Raw genomic sequence first — 16,018 nt, forward strand, 5'->3', positions numbered from 1 at the left:
GATAATGAGCTTCGATCTCTTAACAAGGTGGTAGTTTTCTGAAAATGTAAGTTTGCTACACAATGTAATGTAAAAAGTAAAGTACCTTATGAAGATATTGTGTTTTACAAGATATACAGTATTGGATTTGTGATGTTAAAAAGGTCATGTACAGTTGTAACTTGTACTGTGTTATACTCTGAGTATACTGGAACTGTTCCCAGAATAGCTGTGCTGCACGGCTTTCCTGTGGAGCTCAGAAGGATCAGGCTGGAGTAGATTACCAACTTCTTATCTGCGAGCCCGCACACACACACACACACACACACACACACACACACACACACACACACACACACACACACACACACACACACACACACACACACACACACACACACACACACACACACACACACAGAAAAAGCCCAAGTGGTCACAACCTGACACATAAATCAAAAGAGCCTCAAGAAACCTTTAGTCTAGCTGATTGAATAAATCTTTATGTGTGTGTTTGTGTTTTCCACAGGGCGTGCTGGTGATCAACTGCAGCCATGTGCGACCAGACCTTCGTGGCGGCCACTTTTGGCCCCTGCGACAACTGTGGGAAAGCAAGTCCTCTTATGAACATCTACATTAAGACCGAGGCCATCAACTACTGCTCCTTCTGTGTGGAAGTGGTAAGTTTTACTTTTCATCACTAAACATCTGCCACATCATTTCAACGCAAAAACTGTGGCAAAGTTTGCAGAAAGCTGCTGCTGTGTACGTTCAATTTGAGTGGATGCAATGTGGATCCAACAACGTATCTACTGTAAAAAATGCACAAAAAGAGAGGCTGAATCCATACATAGTCATTACAGTCAGCACAATGTTTCAATCAAGGCCCAGAAGTCACAAGTGTCCCCAGCTCTTAATGTTTATGTGGATCACACTAACACTCTGTGCAACATCTGTTTAACTGAGGACCACTCAGCCGCACTCTTTGACATGCAACTGTATTAATGTAGTTAAACACACACACACACACACATACACACACACAGTGGCGAGTGTCATGTCACAGCCCCCTCCTGTGCCTCTTTATGACACAAGTAACTATCATAGACAAATAAACTATTTCAGCAAAAGAAGAAGAAGAGGAGGAGGAGTAGGCTATAATAAAAGTAGAGTAAAATAGTAATTGTGATTAAAACTCTTTATTATCTGGAGCGGATAAACCTTCCTATTTTACAATGTGTCCTCTCCATCTCCATCACATGCCTTTGAGATTTCATTTAATGGATGTGTGCTTAGATGTGTTTGGGGAGAAGGGATTATTTCAGAGTTCTTGGTTCAACATTTTTATTGGCATGTGTAGTTTTAATTTCAGGCCAAATATTGTTATTTAAACATTAACTTGCAGAGAAGAGCAACTGCTGCAATATCAATACTAAGGTGTAACACTTTTAACACTTTTAAATAATATAAATCACGTTTAAATACTCTAATGAGTTGCACAACAGAAACAGTATCACGACTTTAGTGTGTGTTAAGTAATGTAACCTAAGTGCGATTACTGAAGCAGCTGTAGCAGAACTCAGGGTGTAACTTGTGCGATGAGAAGCTCAACAATGAGACGTTTGTTTGTTTGTTTGTTTGTTTGTTTGTTTGTTTGTTTGTTTGTTTGTTTGTTATGGGGAAAAGCTGCACCAGCGTGTCTAAATTCCTGTGTGGGGGTCTGTTCAATGAAATGAAAGTGGAGGGTGGAGGGTGGAGGGTGGAGGATGGAGGTGGGGGCTGAAAGAGCACGAGCTGTGAGACGCGCGGCGCAGCATCACTGTCGCGCACGGGGACCATCTCAACCAACCGCCAAACTACAGTCAACCCCCCGTTTCTCCCGTGTTTCTCTCGAGTTTCTCGTCCCTTTCCGCTCCCTCCTGAGTGTGTTGTCGTTGTTGTTGTTGTTTTCCTCTCAAAGATGGCTTGCACGGGGCTCCAAGGAGGGGAAACCGTGGCCACACTGAAGAGGGAGAGCGACAGTCTGAAGAAGAAGCTGGAGGAGGAGCGGAAGAAGCTGAGCGACATCGAGCGTAAGTGTCCTGGAGCGGGCATCAGTCAGGTCACTGCGGGGCTCTTTAGTTGGTACTTGTTTACTTGTTTATTTGTTTAGTAATGGTGGTGAGATTGTGCACACATTTAGTGACGTGGGGGCTTCAGACAGACGCCTCCTTGCTTCACTTTTCAGCCTTTCTGTAACTGGGAATGTTGGTATCGGCAGTGTTAGAAGTATTCAAAACCTCTTTTTCTTATTGTTGGAAACTAATTCAGTTAATGTCCTGGGTTCAGGTGTTGGCGTAAAGAGTAAAGCAGAGGCATTATCAGCACAACGTACTTACATGTATAAGGTGGAGTTTTCACTTATAATAATAATACTTATAATAATAATACTCATATATAATAATAATAATAACAACAACAACAACAACAACAACACCAATAATAATAATAATAATACTGTACAGTAGTAATGGACCACCCCGTCACAGGGTCATTCTGTTAAAAAAAGATGTGAAGTGAAGTATGAAGTGAAATGTTTCATAAATGAATGTGGAATAATGTTATTGTTTTAATGACTGATCAAATTAATACAGCTTTAACTTGAAATTCTGATTTGAATAAAAACAAATATATATATTTTTTTTTTTCCATTGACAAATCAAATTCACATTTCATATTTTTTAAAATATTAGATTGCATACTTTCTATCCTTGGTTGCCAGGAAAAGACATTCTACTAGTGGGAAAACATTAGATTTTTAAAGTTGATTTTATATATTACTACACAAGTGGTGTACATATTGTCTTTGACAGGGATGTCTCCCATGTCTGCCTAAAAGGGCTAATATAAGGATCTTATGCCTGTAGGTAGGAGAATATGTTTTCCTGGAGGATTAACATTGTCATTCATGTAGTGGATTTTTAAAAAAGAGGTGTGTTCTTATATGAGGAAGATTGCAAGATGTGGCACCCGTTTCATATTATGACTCAGGCCATTATGAGTAAAACCGTAACCTTAACTGTCAGTAAATAAAGTAGCAGCCTGCAGTATTTCCCTCTGATGCGCTAGAGCCGTTTAATTTTTAAGTGCTTTGGGACCTTTTGTGAGTTATTTTTGGAGTACGTTGAAATTGAATAGTAACATAATTCAAATTTTTAAATAATAATAAATACATAGCTGTTTGGGCCCCACGGCAGTTGTCGGCCTTGCCTAAAGGTAAAGCCTGCCCCTGTTTGTGCATGTCCTCTGTGAGTCGATCGTACTGTCTCCAGTCAGTGGTGAGATGTCTAACTAAGTACATATACTCAATATATATATATATATATATATATATATACTCAAGTAGGGCTACTGTACTGCACTGGTTACTTGTTACTTTAGGCTGAGAATTTCCATTCTCTGATACTTTATACTTCCACGCTACTGCATTTCAGAGTGAAATATTGTCCTGACAACTAAAGTTTCTAGTACTTTTGCTTTAATTTTTACATACAAAGCCTATCAAATATGTTGAATTGTTAAAGATGAACCTGCCCAATGTTAGGCCTATATATAATAGTTTAAATCATTTCCAACTTGACTAGCGAGAAATAATAAATGCTACTTACACATGTTTAAGCGTGTCTAATAAAAATCCAACAAATTGTTACATAATAACATAAATGGGCATTTTTCTGCTGCATTGTAAGTACTTTTACTTTTGATACTTTAAGTACATTTTGCTGATAATATTTCATTACTGCTACGTTAGTAAGCTTTTGAATGAAGCACCTTTACTTGTAATGGAGTATTTTTTGAATTATTCCTACTTTGACTTAAATAAAGGAGCTGAGTGGTTCTACCACAACTGAAGACCAGTTCTCATAAACCCCACACTGAAACTGAATTGTGTGTGTGCGTGTGTATACCTCAGTAAACCAGGTGGCGGAGAAGATTGAGGTGTTGGGTGCTCTCTCCATAAAGACCAGACGTTTGCTGAAGGGTCATGGGAACAAGGTGCTGTGTATGGACTGGTGTAAAGACAAACGTCGTCTAGTCAGCTCTTCACAGGTACACATGCACACACATACAGATGTATATGAAGAGAATTATGGTGCAGTATTACAATATTATCTAAGGGCGGTGTTAATTTGATGCTATGTAACCATACAGTATATGGACTTCTTTTTTTATGTATTGCAAATTTTGTGTCTGATCTAGGATGGCAAAGTGATCATCTGGGATGGATTTACTCTTAATAAGGTGAGGTCTGTGTGGTGCTTTTGTGCGTATGCAAGAGAATGTGTGAATTCATTTGAATAATAGTTACCATGAAGTAAGGGGCTTGATATCAAAAGCTTAAGATTCATTTGAAGAATACTCTGCTGCCATACACACTCCTCTGAGAGAGGGGGCGCAAAGATTATCTACCCATCTGTCCCCTGTAATGATTGTGTGTGTGTGTGTGTGTGTGTGTGTGTGTGTGTATGCGTGTGCCTGCGTGTGTGTGCGTGCGTGTGTGTCTGAGTGCACTTAGATGACAGAAAGGATTCATGCCTCTTGATGGAGCAGACATAACATACTGAACATAATCCCTATTAATACAGGTCTACTGCAGCTGTGCGTGTGTGTGTGTGTGTGTGTGTGTGTGGGTGTGTGTGTGTGTGTGTGTGTGTGTGTGTGTGTGTGTGTGTGTGTGTGTGTGTGTGTGTGTGTGTGTGTGTGTGTGTGTGTGTGTGTGTGTGTGTGTGCGTGTGTGCGCGTGTGTGTGTGCGTGCGTGTCTGTGTGTAAAAAAAAATAGTTTATGCTTATTAAATTATAATGTATTTTCTTACCAATAAAAAATTATGCATACATCCATGTTTTTTTCTTCCTTTTGCGTGTATGTGTGTGTGTGTGTGTGTGTATGTGTGTTACAGGAACATGGGGTCTCCCTGCCGTGTACATGGGTTATGGCCTGTGCTTATGCTCCCTCAGGTTGCGCTGTGGCATGTGGGTGAGTGCAGATAAATTCTTTTTTTGGTTAGATTAATAAACTGCTACGCTTTCCAATAATCAAAAATCAACCAAAAAAAAACTGTTAAGTGGAAAAATATATTTGGATTTGTTTCAATACAAAGAAAAAACAAATATATATATATATATACAAGTAGATGTCATTGTACTCAAGTGTAGCTTTTCAGTAACTTCACACTCATGTGGAACAACAGTATAAAATAATGTAATTTTGCATTAAATGGGTGCTTCAGTTGTCTTTGAATGTGTTAGGGTTAGGGTTAGCAGGTGAGCTACTGCTGTTGCTCAGTGACACTAAATCAAAACCTACTGGAAATATTATTTGATATAATGCATCTGACTCATAGTGGAGGAAATGTTGTTTCCTAATATGTCATATTTTCTCTGTCATCCTGGCTCAATCATGCTATATCTAATACACTATATCCTGGAAAATAATTGTCGTCATCTTAAATGGTCATTATTCTGACCTCTGATGTTTTTATCTCCTTCGAAAGCGGATTGGATAACAAATGCTCAGTGTTCCCTCTCTCACTGGACAAAAACGAGAACTTGAATGCGAAGAAGAAGTCTGTTGCCATGCACACCAACTATGTATCAGGATGCACCTTCACCAGCTCCGACATGCAGGTGAGCACCAGTTCAGAGGCTTGTGAGAAACTGGAAGTAAGAGCAATTTATAGATGAAACTTTTGTAATTAATTATAATTGATAACATGCATTTTTCCACTTGGACTGAAAAAAACATGGATTCTTAATACATTCTGAGAAGGTGCATGTTTAATTTGTATTTGTGAGATTTGTAGAAAAGAAATACCATTGATTTGAATCTGAGAGTTATGTTGGAAGGGTTTGGTCTAGCTGGGGGTCTGTCATGAGATGACACAGCTTCTGACTGCTAGTCACAGTGCTGCAGTTTTTAATAACTCAGAGAAGTGACTTTCTAAGGTCTGGACCCAGGCCAGAGTTTATCTTCTCCTAATGTTTACACATTTTGACCTGACGTCTGTACAATTAACAGACTTCAGCTGCTAAACAATTAACATCATGTGAACACCACTAGAGCCTTACTGTCCCGTCAACATTAACTACCAAGGAACACACAGCATTGTGATCAGTAGGGTTTGTTCAAGATTTGAACTGGGATTGGATCTTTTGCTCCCAAAGTAAGAATCATACCCCTAGACCCACAAGCCAATGAAAAATAAATGTCAAAATAATGTAACATACTGTATATATTCAGATTTTAAACGCTTATTTCAAATAATGTATTTTTTGGATTATTATTGAGTCATGTAGGGTATAAGGTACAGGTATAGGGGACAGACTCAAAAGGAGAACATGAAAGAAACTGCCTGAGATATATGAGCTTTAATAATTCACTCGACTCTGGCCCTCAGGAAGACAGAGGAGCACACTGACAGCTGACAGGGAGATGGATAGCAGAGCTGAGGAGGGGGCAGAAAAGAGACGGAGGGGTGATGCTCCTCTATTCTGGGTGTATTAATAGACACTGAGTGGCCTTTATCTAGAAAAAAGTGGAGCACACTGACCTGAGAACATTTAACACATAGACACGCACATGCATGTGTTCTTCCAGTTACCATGTCACACACAAAGACACACACAGGAGCATGCTGTAATGCTCACAGCCTTTATACTGTCCCATTAAAATGGACCTTGGAGCACAAAGCCGTGAACTGTATTGAGAGCTCAGAAAGTGTGCTCACTTCTTTTTGAAAGACTGGTTCCACATTTTCAAGCAGCCTTAGTTTTGATATATAAGATCTGACATTTACATGTGGGATCACTGGGTAATTTAATGAACCCCCTGTAAGTTTGTAATATATGGTAGCATGCAGGTGGTAGTGAGCAGAATCAGACTGATGCAAAGGCTCTCTGTGGGATCAGTGAGGTGCCCATCTGTGCGTGTGTCAGTAATTGTGGCTTCATGTTGAAACTGGATCTACCTCTGTGCAGGCAGGATGTGGTGTGTTTTTGTGCCCGAGGTCATCCAGCAGGAGCTCTCTAATCCAGCAGCCAGCAGGGATCTCTGATGTCTGCATGTGTCTCTAAGTGCCCATAATCTGTTTTCATCAGAGGAATTGCTGACATTTTGGCATTTCGTGCGCTTAATTGTATGTGGATGCATGATGCACAGTAAGAGTTTTTGCACAGTGATGGCTTTTGTCATGTACATTTATGTGTGTGTGTGTGTGTGTGTGTGCCCTATGACTATATTTGTAGGTATGTGTACATATAGTACAGCAGCTACCACCACGGTGCCATTAAATGTAGTGATATGACAGAAGAGAGCACTACAGCATTTCTCCACCTGTCCACGCTATTAGACAGACTTTAGAAAGCGGATGTGATGACGCTCTTCTATTTCTTTTAAGATACCAGTGAGGTCAAAAGGATCACATGTCATGGCACTAAACTTTCCCCTTCTAATATCATTCCATCAAGTCAGTCATTTCCAGTTTTGCTTCTCAGTTTCAAGTGTCGCAGTTAGGGAACTGAAAGCAAAGCCTGTAGCCGAAGTCAAATATAGAGAGAGAACAGATCACCAGCATTTAAAGATCCATATTGTGCTCATTTCGAGGTTCATACAGCTATTTTTTGTTTTCACTAGAACATGTTTACATGCTTTAATATAAAAAAGTCATTTTATTTCCACCATACTGTCTGTATATACCTGTATTCACCCTCTCACTGGAACACTGCGTTTTAGCGCCTGTCTCTTTAAGCCCCTCTACCTAAAAGCCCAATCTGCTCTTATTGGCTCGAGAGAAAAATACGGTGCATTTTTGCGGAGGTAATTCTCGAGCCATGGATGGACATCCTCAGATGAGCTGTGTGACATATACAGGGGACCCACATCTGAATAACTTGTTGAATCTTGGCTTGCTGATAGTTCCTCCAGATATTAAATTTTGTTTTATTTTTTATAGCATGAACGCTACATTTACTAAAAATTTCTCAACTGAGAATAATTTTCAATGTCACTTTTCTATCTATATTTTTTTCTTTCTATGGCCACCATAAGTGCCATATTAAACCAGAATCCTAGTTTCACCCTTTAGCCCAATTATCATTGAGTTTCCAACATAATACTGAATTTACCCTTCTGGACCCACCAAAGTACCTCTGTGATGGCCCTTCCTCCTGCCCCGTCTGTGTATGGTTCACAGGCTGCCAGTGTTTGCTCAGTTTTTAAGCTGTAGTGTGTGTTCACAGTTCACTCAGTAAATCATACTACAGTGTTTTTAAAGGAGGAACACATTTAATGATGAGATGAAGTTTACACGTTTACCAAATGTACTGAACCTACATGTCTTGCCCTAACTCCAAAATGCTTTAATCAAGCTTCATGTTTTCATATTGTTGATTGTTTTGTGTTTTATGTGTGTATGAATGTTGAACATGTGTGCTGTCCCTGTGCTCTTGTATGCATGTGTGTGGGTGCTTTTGTCCATGTGTCTGTTAGATCCTGACCTCCAGCGGTGATGGCACATGTGCCTTGTGGGATGTGGAGAGCGGGCAGCTGCTGCAGAGTTTCCACGGTCACACAGCTGATGTCTTGTCCCTGGACCTCGCCCCATCTGAGACTGGAAACACTTTTGTCTCCGGGGTGAGAGAGAGATAGTGTGGGTCTGTGTATTTGTCAGTTTGGTATTCATGCGGTCGTGGCAAAACCCTGTAACGGATGTTCCTCTTTGGAGTTTTCATGAAACACTGACATTTTGAAGAAGCAGCATTTTTACAGGACAGCAGCAATATTTTCTTCTGTGTGTGTGTGTGTGTGTGTGTGTGTGTGTGTGTGTGTGTGTGTGTGTGTGTGTGTGTGTGTGTGTGTGTGTGTGTGTGTGTGTGTGTGTGTGTGTGTGTGTGTGTGTGTGTGTGTGTGTGTGTGTGTGTGTGTGTGTGTGTGTGTGTGTGTGTGTGTGTGTGTGTGTGTGTGTGTGTGTGTGTGTGTGTGTGTGTGTGTGTGTGTTATCAGGGCTCTGATATGAAGTGCAATGTGTGGGACATGCGCTCTGGACAGAACATTCAGTCTTTTGAGAGCCATGAGTCCGACATCAACTGTGTGAAGTGAGTCCAGCTCTTTGATAAAGAACTAAAGTCTCACAGTGTCTCTATTATTCAGTGAGTGGAAGATGAGAAAGAGATGACATAAAACTGAAGTCACACTTCTGCTACTAAGTTAGTACATAAATATATTACAAATGATTACAAACGAGCACTACAAAGGAATATTAAATGAACACATATAACACACTTCCATGTATGTCCAAAGACAAACAATGTATAAATGAACCAGTTACAAACACAATCCTACTCCTTAAACATCAGCTGTAAAACATAATATAGTCACATCTGAGGCACAGACTGTGCCTTTAACACATCAGACATAAAAAACAAATCAGCACAGATTTTTTTTTCGACTAACACTGTTGTGAATAGAGACCTAAATGATATAATTCCACCCTATATCATCAAACTGCACTGCAAGCTCGCTCAGTATCACAGGAGACATTTTAAGGGCACTCTGCATTTCATTGTTTTGTCTTTAATGAATGAGAAATCAATTAATTAATTATTAAATATGGAAGAAGGGTTTATGGAGAAGGGGGGGGAGATTAAATACGTTATTCCTCTTCTCACTCCATTCCGAGCTGTAAAGAAAAATTCTTGGACAGTTAAATTTTGCTTTCTAATTTTCATTGCTTTGTAAATATTGCTTGGAATGTCTAATTGTTTTACTATTTTGATTTTTTCTTTTGTTTTTTATTCCTATGTTATGTCTTTACTTGTTCTAAACAAATAAACACACAAATACCAATACAAATACAAATAGAGTGCCCTTATTGTAAATCATGTCAACTTGGTAAAACTTGAATACTAAAAACAAATAGAATCTGCATCTAATCTGATCTAAAATAACTTTTAAATGTAGCTTTCCAGTTGTCTTGGTTTGTGAAAAAGATTTTGATCGCAGTTTGGGTCCAACTAAGGAGTTCTATTTGGCCATTATGCCAAAACACAGAACATAAGTCAGTTTCAGCTAAGTTTATTGTTAGGGGAGACCTGTTTATCTTCTGTATGAGAGTAAGACTGAGACCAGGTTTCCACCCTGTGATGCAGTTCACTTATTTAAACTGATTCATCAGTTTCATATAGGAAGCTCGTCGATGCAGCTCTTCTAATTCTTCCCCTTGGTCATGTGTGTTCAGGTACTACCCCAGTGGAGATGCATTTGCTTCTGCTTCAGACGATGCCACAGTGAGTCACGTCATATGACCTGCTTATCAGTTGGTTGTGATGTGTCTGCTGCCCATCGTGTCGATATGTGTCCTGTTCAAGATTGTTGAACGGACGTCCTCATGCGTGTGTAGAAAGTCAATTGACTTGTCAGGACTCATTCTGAATCACTGTCTTATCATAATCAATGATGGAGTGAACTCAGTGAGGAGGATGTTTGCCTGATTGTGTATTGGTGACTAACAGAATAACACAACAGAAACAAATGCACACAGATATCAGCGATGTGCACTAACAAACTAAAAAGTAACCCTGTCCCTCTTGCTATGCTATACTCTAATAATGCCTACTGTAGACTTACCACTGCGTGCCCTGTCTGTGTCTGTGTTGTTGCATGTGTATCGGTGTCCCTCAGTGCCGTTTCTATGACCTGCGAGCTGACCGTGAGGTGGCCGTCTACCAGAAAGACAGCATCGTATTCGGTGCTTCCACTTGTGACTTCTCTCTGAGTGGTAAGCACTTTGCGTATTGAATAATAAGCATAAATAACAGTTCTAGGAAGTGATGCAGTATTTAACATAAATAAAGCTATTTCTTATGATTCAAGGAATCATTTTGTCAATTTCTTCTGTCTCACAATTTCAACCAGTCATGGAACTGTCTCTACTTTTTCTGAATTCCCCTCTTCCATGTCATTTCTCTCTCTCTCATTCTCACTCCCCCAGGTCGCCTGCTCTTCGCTGGTTATAATGACTACACCATAAACGTGTGGGATGTTCTGAAGGGAACTCGTCTCTCTGTGCTCTTTGGCCATGAGAACCGCGTCAGCAGAGTCAGAATGTCACCTGATGGCACAGCGCTCTGCTCGGCCTCCTGGGACAACACCTTACGGGTGAGCAGGAGTTTCCCTGCACAACGAGGCTTTGCCATGTCACTGTGGATCATTTTTACTTATTTGTTTATAACTTTTTTATTATGCATGAAATCACATTGCAAAGGCTGTGTATAATCAGTTAATTTGGATAATAACATTTAGCTTTTTCAATAACATTGGGTTAACATATGAATTGTGATCTGTTTAGTTTTTTTGTCAAGGGTTCTGATTACAGCAAATCTGTCCAGTCAAGTGTATGAGTGGCTCCTGTTGATCATTGTTAATAAATTAGGTTTATAATAATAATAATAGCTGGGATTTTTATAGTGACTCAAGGACACTTTACATGAAGAGCAGAGCAAGTAACTAACACACTAACAGAATAAAACAAAACAACAATAAATAAATGGAAAAGTGGTGGCAATGTTAACTGGGAATTACAGGATGTAACATAGTCCGTAGGCTGTGGTGAGCAGGTGAGTTTAGTTTAGATTGTTTGAATATGTCAAGTTTGGGCTACTTTGTTATTCATGTATTTATTTTATCTTTCTGAATGTACTCCTTTATTATTATTACTTTCTTTAGGATTTATGTACTGGACGTTGCCTCCGGGATATTGAGAAATGTTCAGTGTGAGCCTAAACTCTGGAAACTACCCTATTTATGTACCAAATGAATAATAACTTAAATAAAGAAAAGAGATTCAATCAAGATCTGGAGACCAAAATGTGGCCAACCATGTGGTCATTTTATTATAATACATTTATTTTATTACACTTGCTTTCTTTTAGACAAAAGGGTGTTGTATGTTGAGGTTGTTGAGGGAGTAACTTGTGCATGCAAATGGTGGAAAATGTGTGTTTTAACGGATATGATTCTTCTCTCACACAGATTTGGTCCTGAACGCTGATATCACAGCTGTGATCCAGTGACGACAGCACTAGCAGGAGTGTGAACACGCAAACCTTCAGTGTCTCTTCTGAATGAGAATATATCATTGTGTTATGACTTTAGGGTGTTTTTTATTGAAGAGACAGAAGTTTGGATTCCTAATCTTTATTATTGTTAGCTTGACGACCGATTGCATAATTATGTAATTGTTCTTGCTAATATAGTGGGAAATAAATGTGTAAGGAGCCGCATGTGTCTCCTCTGCCATGTAGACCTATAGATTATATCAACGATTGTCTTCATGTAAATGATGGGTTCACTGTGACCTTTCCTGTGAGAACCAAACCTGTCCAGGAGCAAACTGTGCGCTGTTGTTGTTACAGTGGCCGTAGATATTGTCATAATTATCCAAAAGGGAGACAACTTTAATGTAGCCACTTGTTTTTTTCTTGTTTTAATATACATAAAGCTCATCAGCTTAGATCATAAAAAGATCATGAAAATTGTAAGTATTTTTTTTGTGGCTTCTTTTCTGGCCTCACTTCACTCCGTTCTGGCAGCCTCATATGTAGGTGGCGCCCAAACCAGTAGGTACCAGTGTCCTGACAAGTGTCTGCGTAAAACAAAATACAAGTGGCAAAAATATAAATACGGGCCGCACCGAGGTTGTTCTACGTAGATTCAATCCCAATGCCTGACATTTGCATTTCATTGATTCTGTGCAGGAAGAGATGTTAATATCCTGACAACACTTCTTTGGTTACACTGAGTGCCACCAGAGGGCATGGAACTGCTTCACAATTGTAACATGAATGTCTTGCTGCCCTTCCTATTAAAGGTCCCTCAGTAGTGTGTTTCTGTTGTTTTTGTTTGGAGGCATATCCTGGGAGAAGAACACATCTCTGTCATGTGCTGATGTGAGAAAAATCCATCTTACGTTTCATCCAATGGTTTCCCCTCATCTCTGTAAGAAAATATAAATACTTGTGTTCAGTTAGTATGTAGGTTACAACTACCTCAATATAACACTTCAGTTTTTACGTCATTTTATACCCCTAAGAGGGAGACTGTTTAGCTCAGTGTGCTTTTGATCAGATGATCTCTACATCCTACACGTCTTTACTTATTTTTAACAACAGTCAAAGGTCAGCCGTCCGTCCCCACATCATCACTTTACTGAACCTATCACACAACGTCCCCTGAGTGTTAAGAATATACACAAACAGTTTTTATATCATTACTAAACTGTGGTGAAAGTCACCAAAACAAAATGTGACCTGCCTAAGGAGGTTATGAGTCTCTACTATAAGAACTGCTGCAGCATCCTTTTTACTTTCGCTTTGGAGAAAACCCTCAACATTTAAAGCTTACTCCTGTGAGTCTGAGATCCCCTGACACATCCTCTCAGATGATCATTAAACATATCATCTGGGGGTTTGTAGGTTACAGCAGTTATTTTTTATGTTTAACTCCAGCCTGAATAAAAGGTTTTCTGGAATTCAGAGTGGGAAACACCGAGAGGGAAACACCAAGGTAAAGAGAGAGGTTGGTGAAAGGCAGGAAGAGAAAATAGACTGGTGGATGAGAGGACAGAAGGGTATTACCATGCAGGGGAAGTACCCAAAATTTTTACCGGGTGCACCTAACTACCTGGGCCATTTGCGTTGGCTGCCAATAATTTGACTACAAACTCTCTGAATTTTCACTTCCTCATAGTGCTCACTGAATCGGTCTCTGCGTGTGAAGTTTACATATGACGTCACACACCGAGAGCGAGAGGAGTGGGACTGTTTGGTGGTTAATGAAACCAAGAGAATGAAAATATCTGATGAAAGTCAACCAATATCTTTACATGATCTCAGGCTGGGACTGTGCCCTTTTGTGTTTACATTTATACCAAGAAATCAGCCACTTCAAAAACTGTATGATTAATATTTTTGTTGCTTCATCTCTGGCTCACAATACTTGTGAAATGTGTCCTATCCCTGGAGTAGGACTGCAACTAATTAGGATTATTTGCACCATTGTTTGCATTCTGATTATTTTCAGGAGTAATCAATTCATTCCTTGCTCTGTAACAAGCCAAACGTAGGAAAATGACAAATTGTTTCAAAATATAGAAAGGAAGTGCTGTTAATTGTAGTTATTGTGTGGGAGCCTAAATGCTGTTTATCTGATGTTTTACTGCTCTCTCTCTCTCTCTCTCTCTCTCCCTCTCTCTCCTCCCCCCCCTCTCTCTCTATCCCACTCTCTATCTCCCTCCATCTATCTAGATCTAGATCTAGATATAGATATGAGGGACAGGATCTGCATGCTTTGGTTACAAGCAGGTAAACAGTCTGTGTGGAGAGCAAAAGAGGTGAAACACATTCACCGTCAACGGCCAAACCCAACGCATTTAGCTTTTCATTAGTTTGTAGTTATTATTCATCTGCTTTTATAAGCAGATGCCATCTCTCAGCTACAACTCCATTCTTGCGTCTCAAGTTGCTAATCGGACCATAAACGATGGCGACCACTCAGATGAGAAGGTCTTGGCCCGTATTTCCACTGGCTACATCGAGAAGACAGAAATATTAGCTGTTGGCCCAGAATCTGAATTGTTGTCAGAAGGATGTTTGATTAATTATCATACAATAGTTTAAGTTCATAAGCTACAGTAATTTAGATGATTGATTTATGTAGAAAAGATTTGAAAGGAATATTTACAATATTAACAGTTACAGTTTGTATTCACAGCAATGCAATACACGAATCAATGGTTTCCCAGCATTTAAAATGCATTTGGATGGTTTGAAATACATGAAATACCATATATATTATATTTGGAATAGTTTGGGGAAAAATGGGAAAAATTTAATTAATTTACTTTTGATACACTAGAAAATACGTGTTTACCAGCTGCATGAAGTCAGTCATCTGAGAGTGGAGCGACACAGGTTTCTTCTCTCTCTTTCTTTTTCTCTTCATAACTTTGAAAGTGGATTTTATTCTTTTACCGTTTTTTTTGAGTGCAAGTTAGCGGATTTGTGTGGGTTTTTTTTAATGTGGATTAAAACTATAGGAAAGTGATGAGTGTCAAACTTAGGCTCAGTGGAAATTACATATTGTTTGTTGTTTTGGGGGAATTTTTCTTAAAAGATGACCTCAACAATAAATCGATTGTCAAAAGAGTTGCAGATTAACCTTCTGTTGATCGATTAATGTTAGGTACTTTGATTATCCCCTTTAAGCTGCATTTGATGTTGTTTCCTTAGATTTTGATTTATTTTGGAGTTGTATGAGCAGACTATACTGACCTGACACCACGAGAAAGCATACAAGTAAAAGAATAGAAGTATTAGCTAAATGTAGCTTACTTAACTAATTAATTAACTCATAACTCATTATGTAGAATGGCTCCTTTCAAAGTATTATTATATTATTATTATTATTATATTATTCTACTTTTATCACAATGGATTAATGTTGTAGTTTGTCAATGGATAGTTAACATTATGCAACTCTCACAATATTACAGTGGTATTTAAATTGTAGATACCTTTTATACCACTGGGATGACTAATATAGCACTGACTCATGTTACAGAAACATATCATGTTTGTTTTTTATGTAAAAAAAGTAAATGTTTTAAGTAAATTGTCAGATAAATGTAGTGGAGTAATAAGTACAATAATTACCTCTGACATGTAATGGAGTAGAAGTATAAAGTAACATAGAAATACATAAAAAGATCAAATAAAATGAAAATACTCCAGTAAAGTACAAATATGTGAACATTGTATTTGAATGTAGATTTCTTCTAACTGACAGGCCGAGGCAGCCTTCAATGAGCTACAACTTATGTATTAGAGCTGAATGCTTCAAATCCGCAAATACTGTGGCAAGACCATTCATATCAACAATAACATACATTTATTGATAGTATTTTTTTTCTTCCTAGATGACACCTGATGGAGAAGAGATAAGATAAT

At 38.9% G+C, this 16,018-nt stretch overlaps 1 protein-coding gene across 1 annotated transcript; it reads left to right on the forward strand.

Annotated features, from left to right (window-relative positions):
• Positions 1-533: 533 nt before the first annotated feature.
• On the forward strand, positions 534-12,056 carry gnb5b (guanine nucleotide binding protein (G protein), beta 5b; the record flags this gene model as incomplete). The annotated part of the gene is made up of 12 exons (XM_083919806.1): positions 534-659; positions 1,940-2,051; positions 3,932-4,068; positions 4,219-4,260; positions 4,918-4,994; positions 5,512-5,644; positions 8,505-8,648; positions 9,018-9,109; positions 10,252-10,300; positions 10,695-10,791; positions 11,005-11,171; positions 12,045-12,056. The coding sequence occupies 12 exons, from the start codon at positions 534-536 to the stop codon at positions 12,054-12,056; spliced, it is 1,188 nt and encodes a 395-aa protein (XP_083775932.1).
• Positions 12,057-16,018: the final 3,962 nt, after the last annotated feature.

The sequence above is a fragment of the Echiichthys vipera genome, assembly GCF_963691815.1.
Source record: "Echiichthys vipera genome assembly, chromosome: 1".
Taxonomy (NCBI): domain Eukaryota; kingdom Metazoa; phylum Chordata; class Actinopteri; order Perciformes; family Trachinidae; genus Echiichthys; species Echiichthys vipera.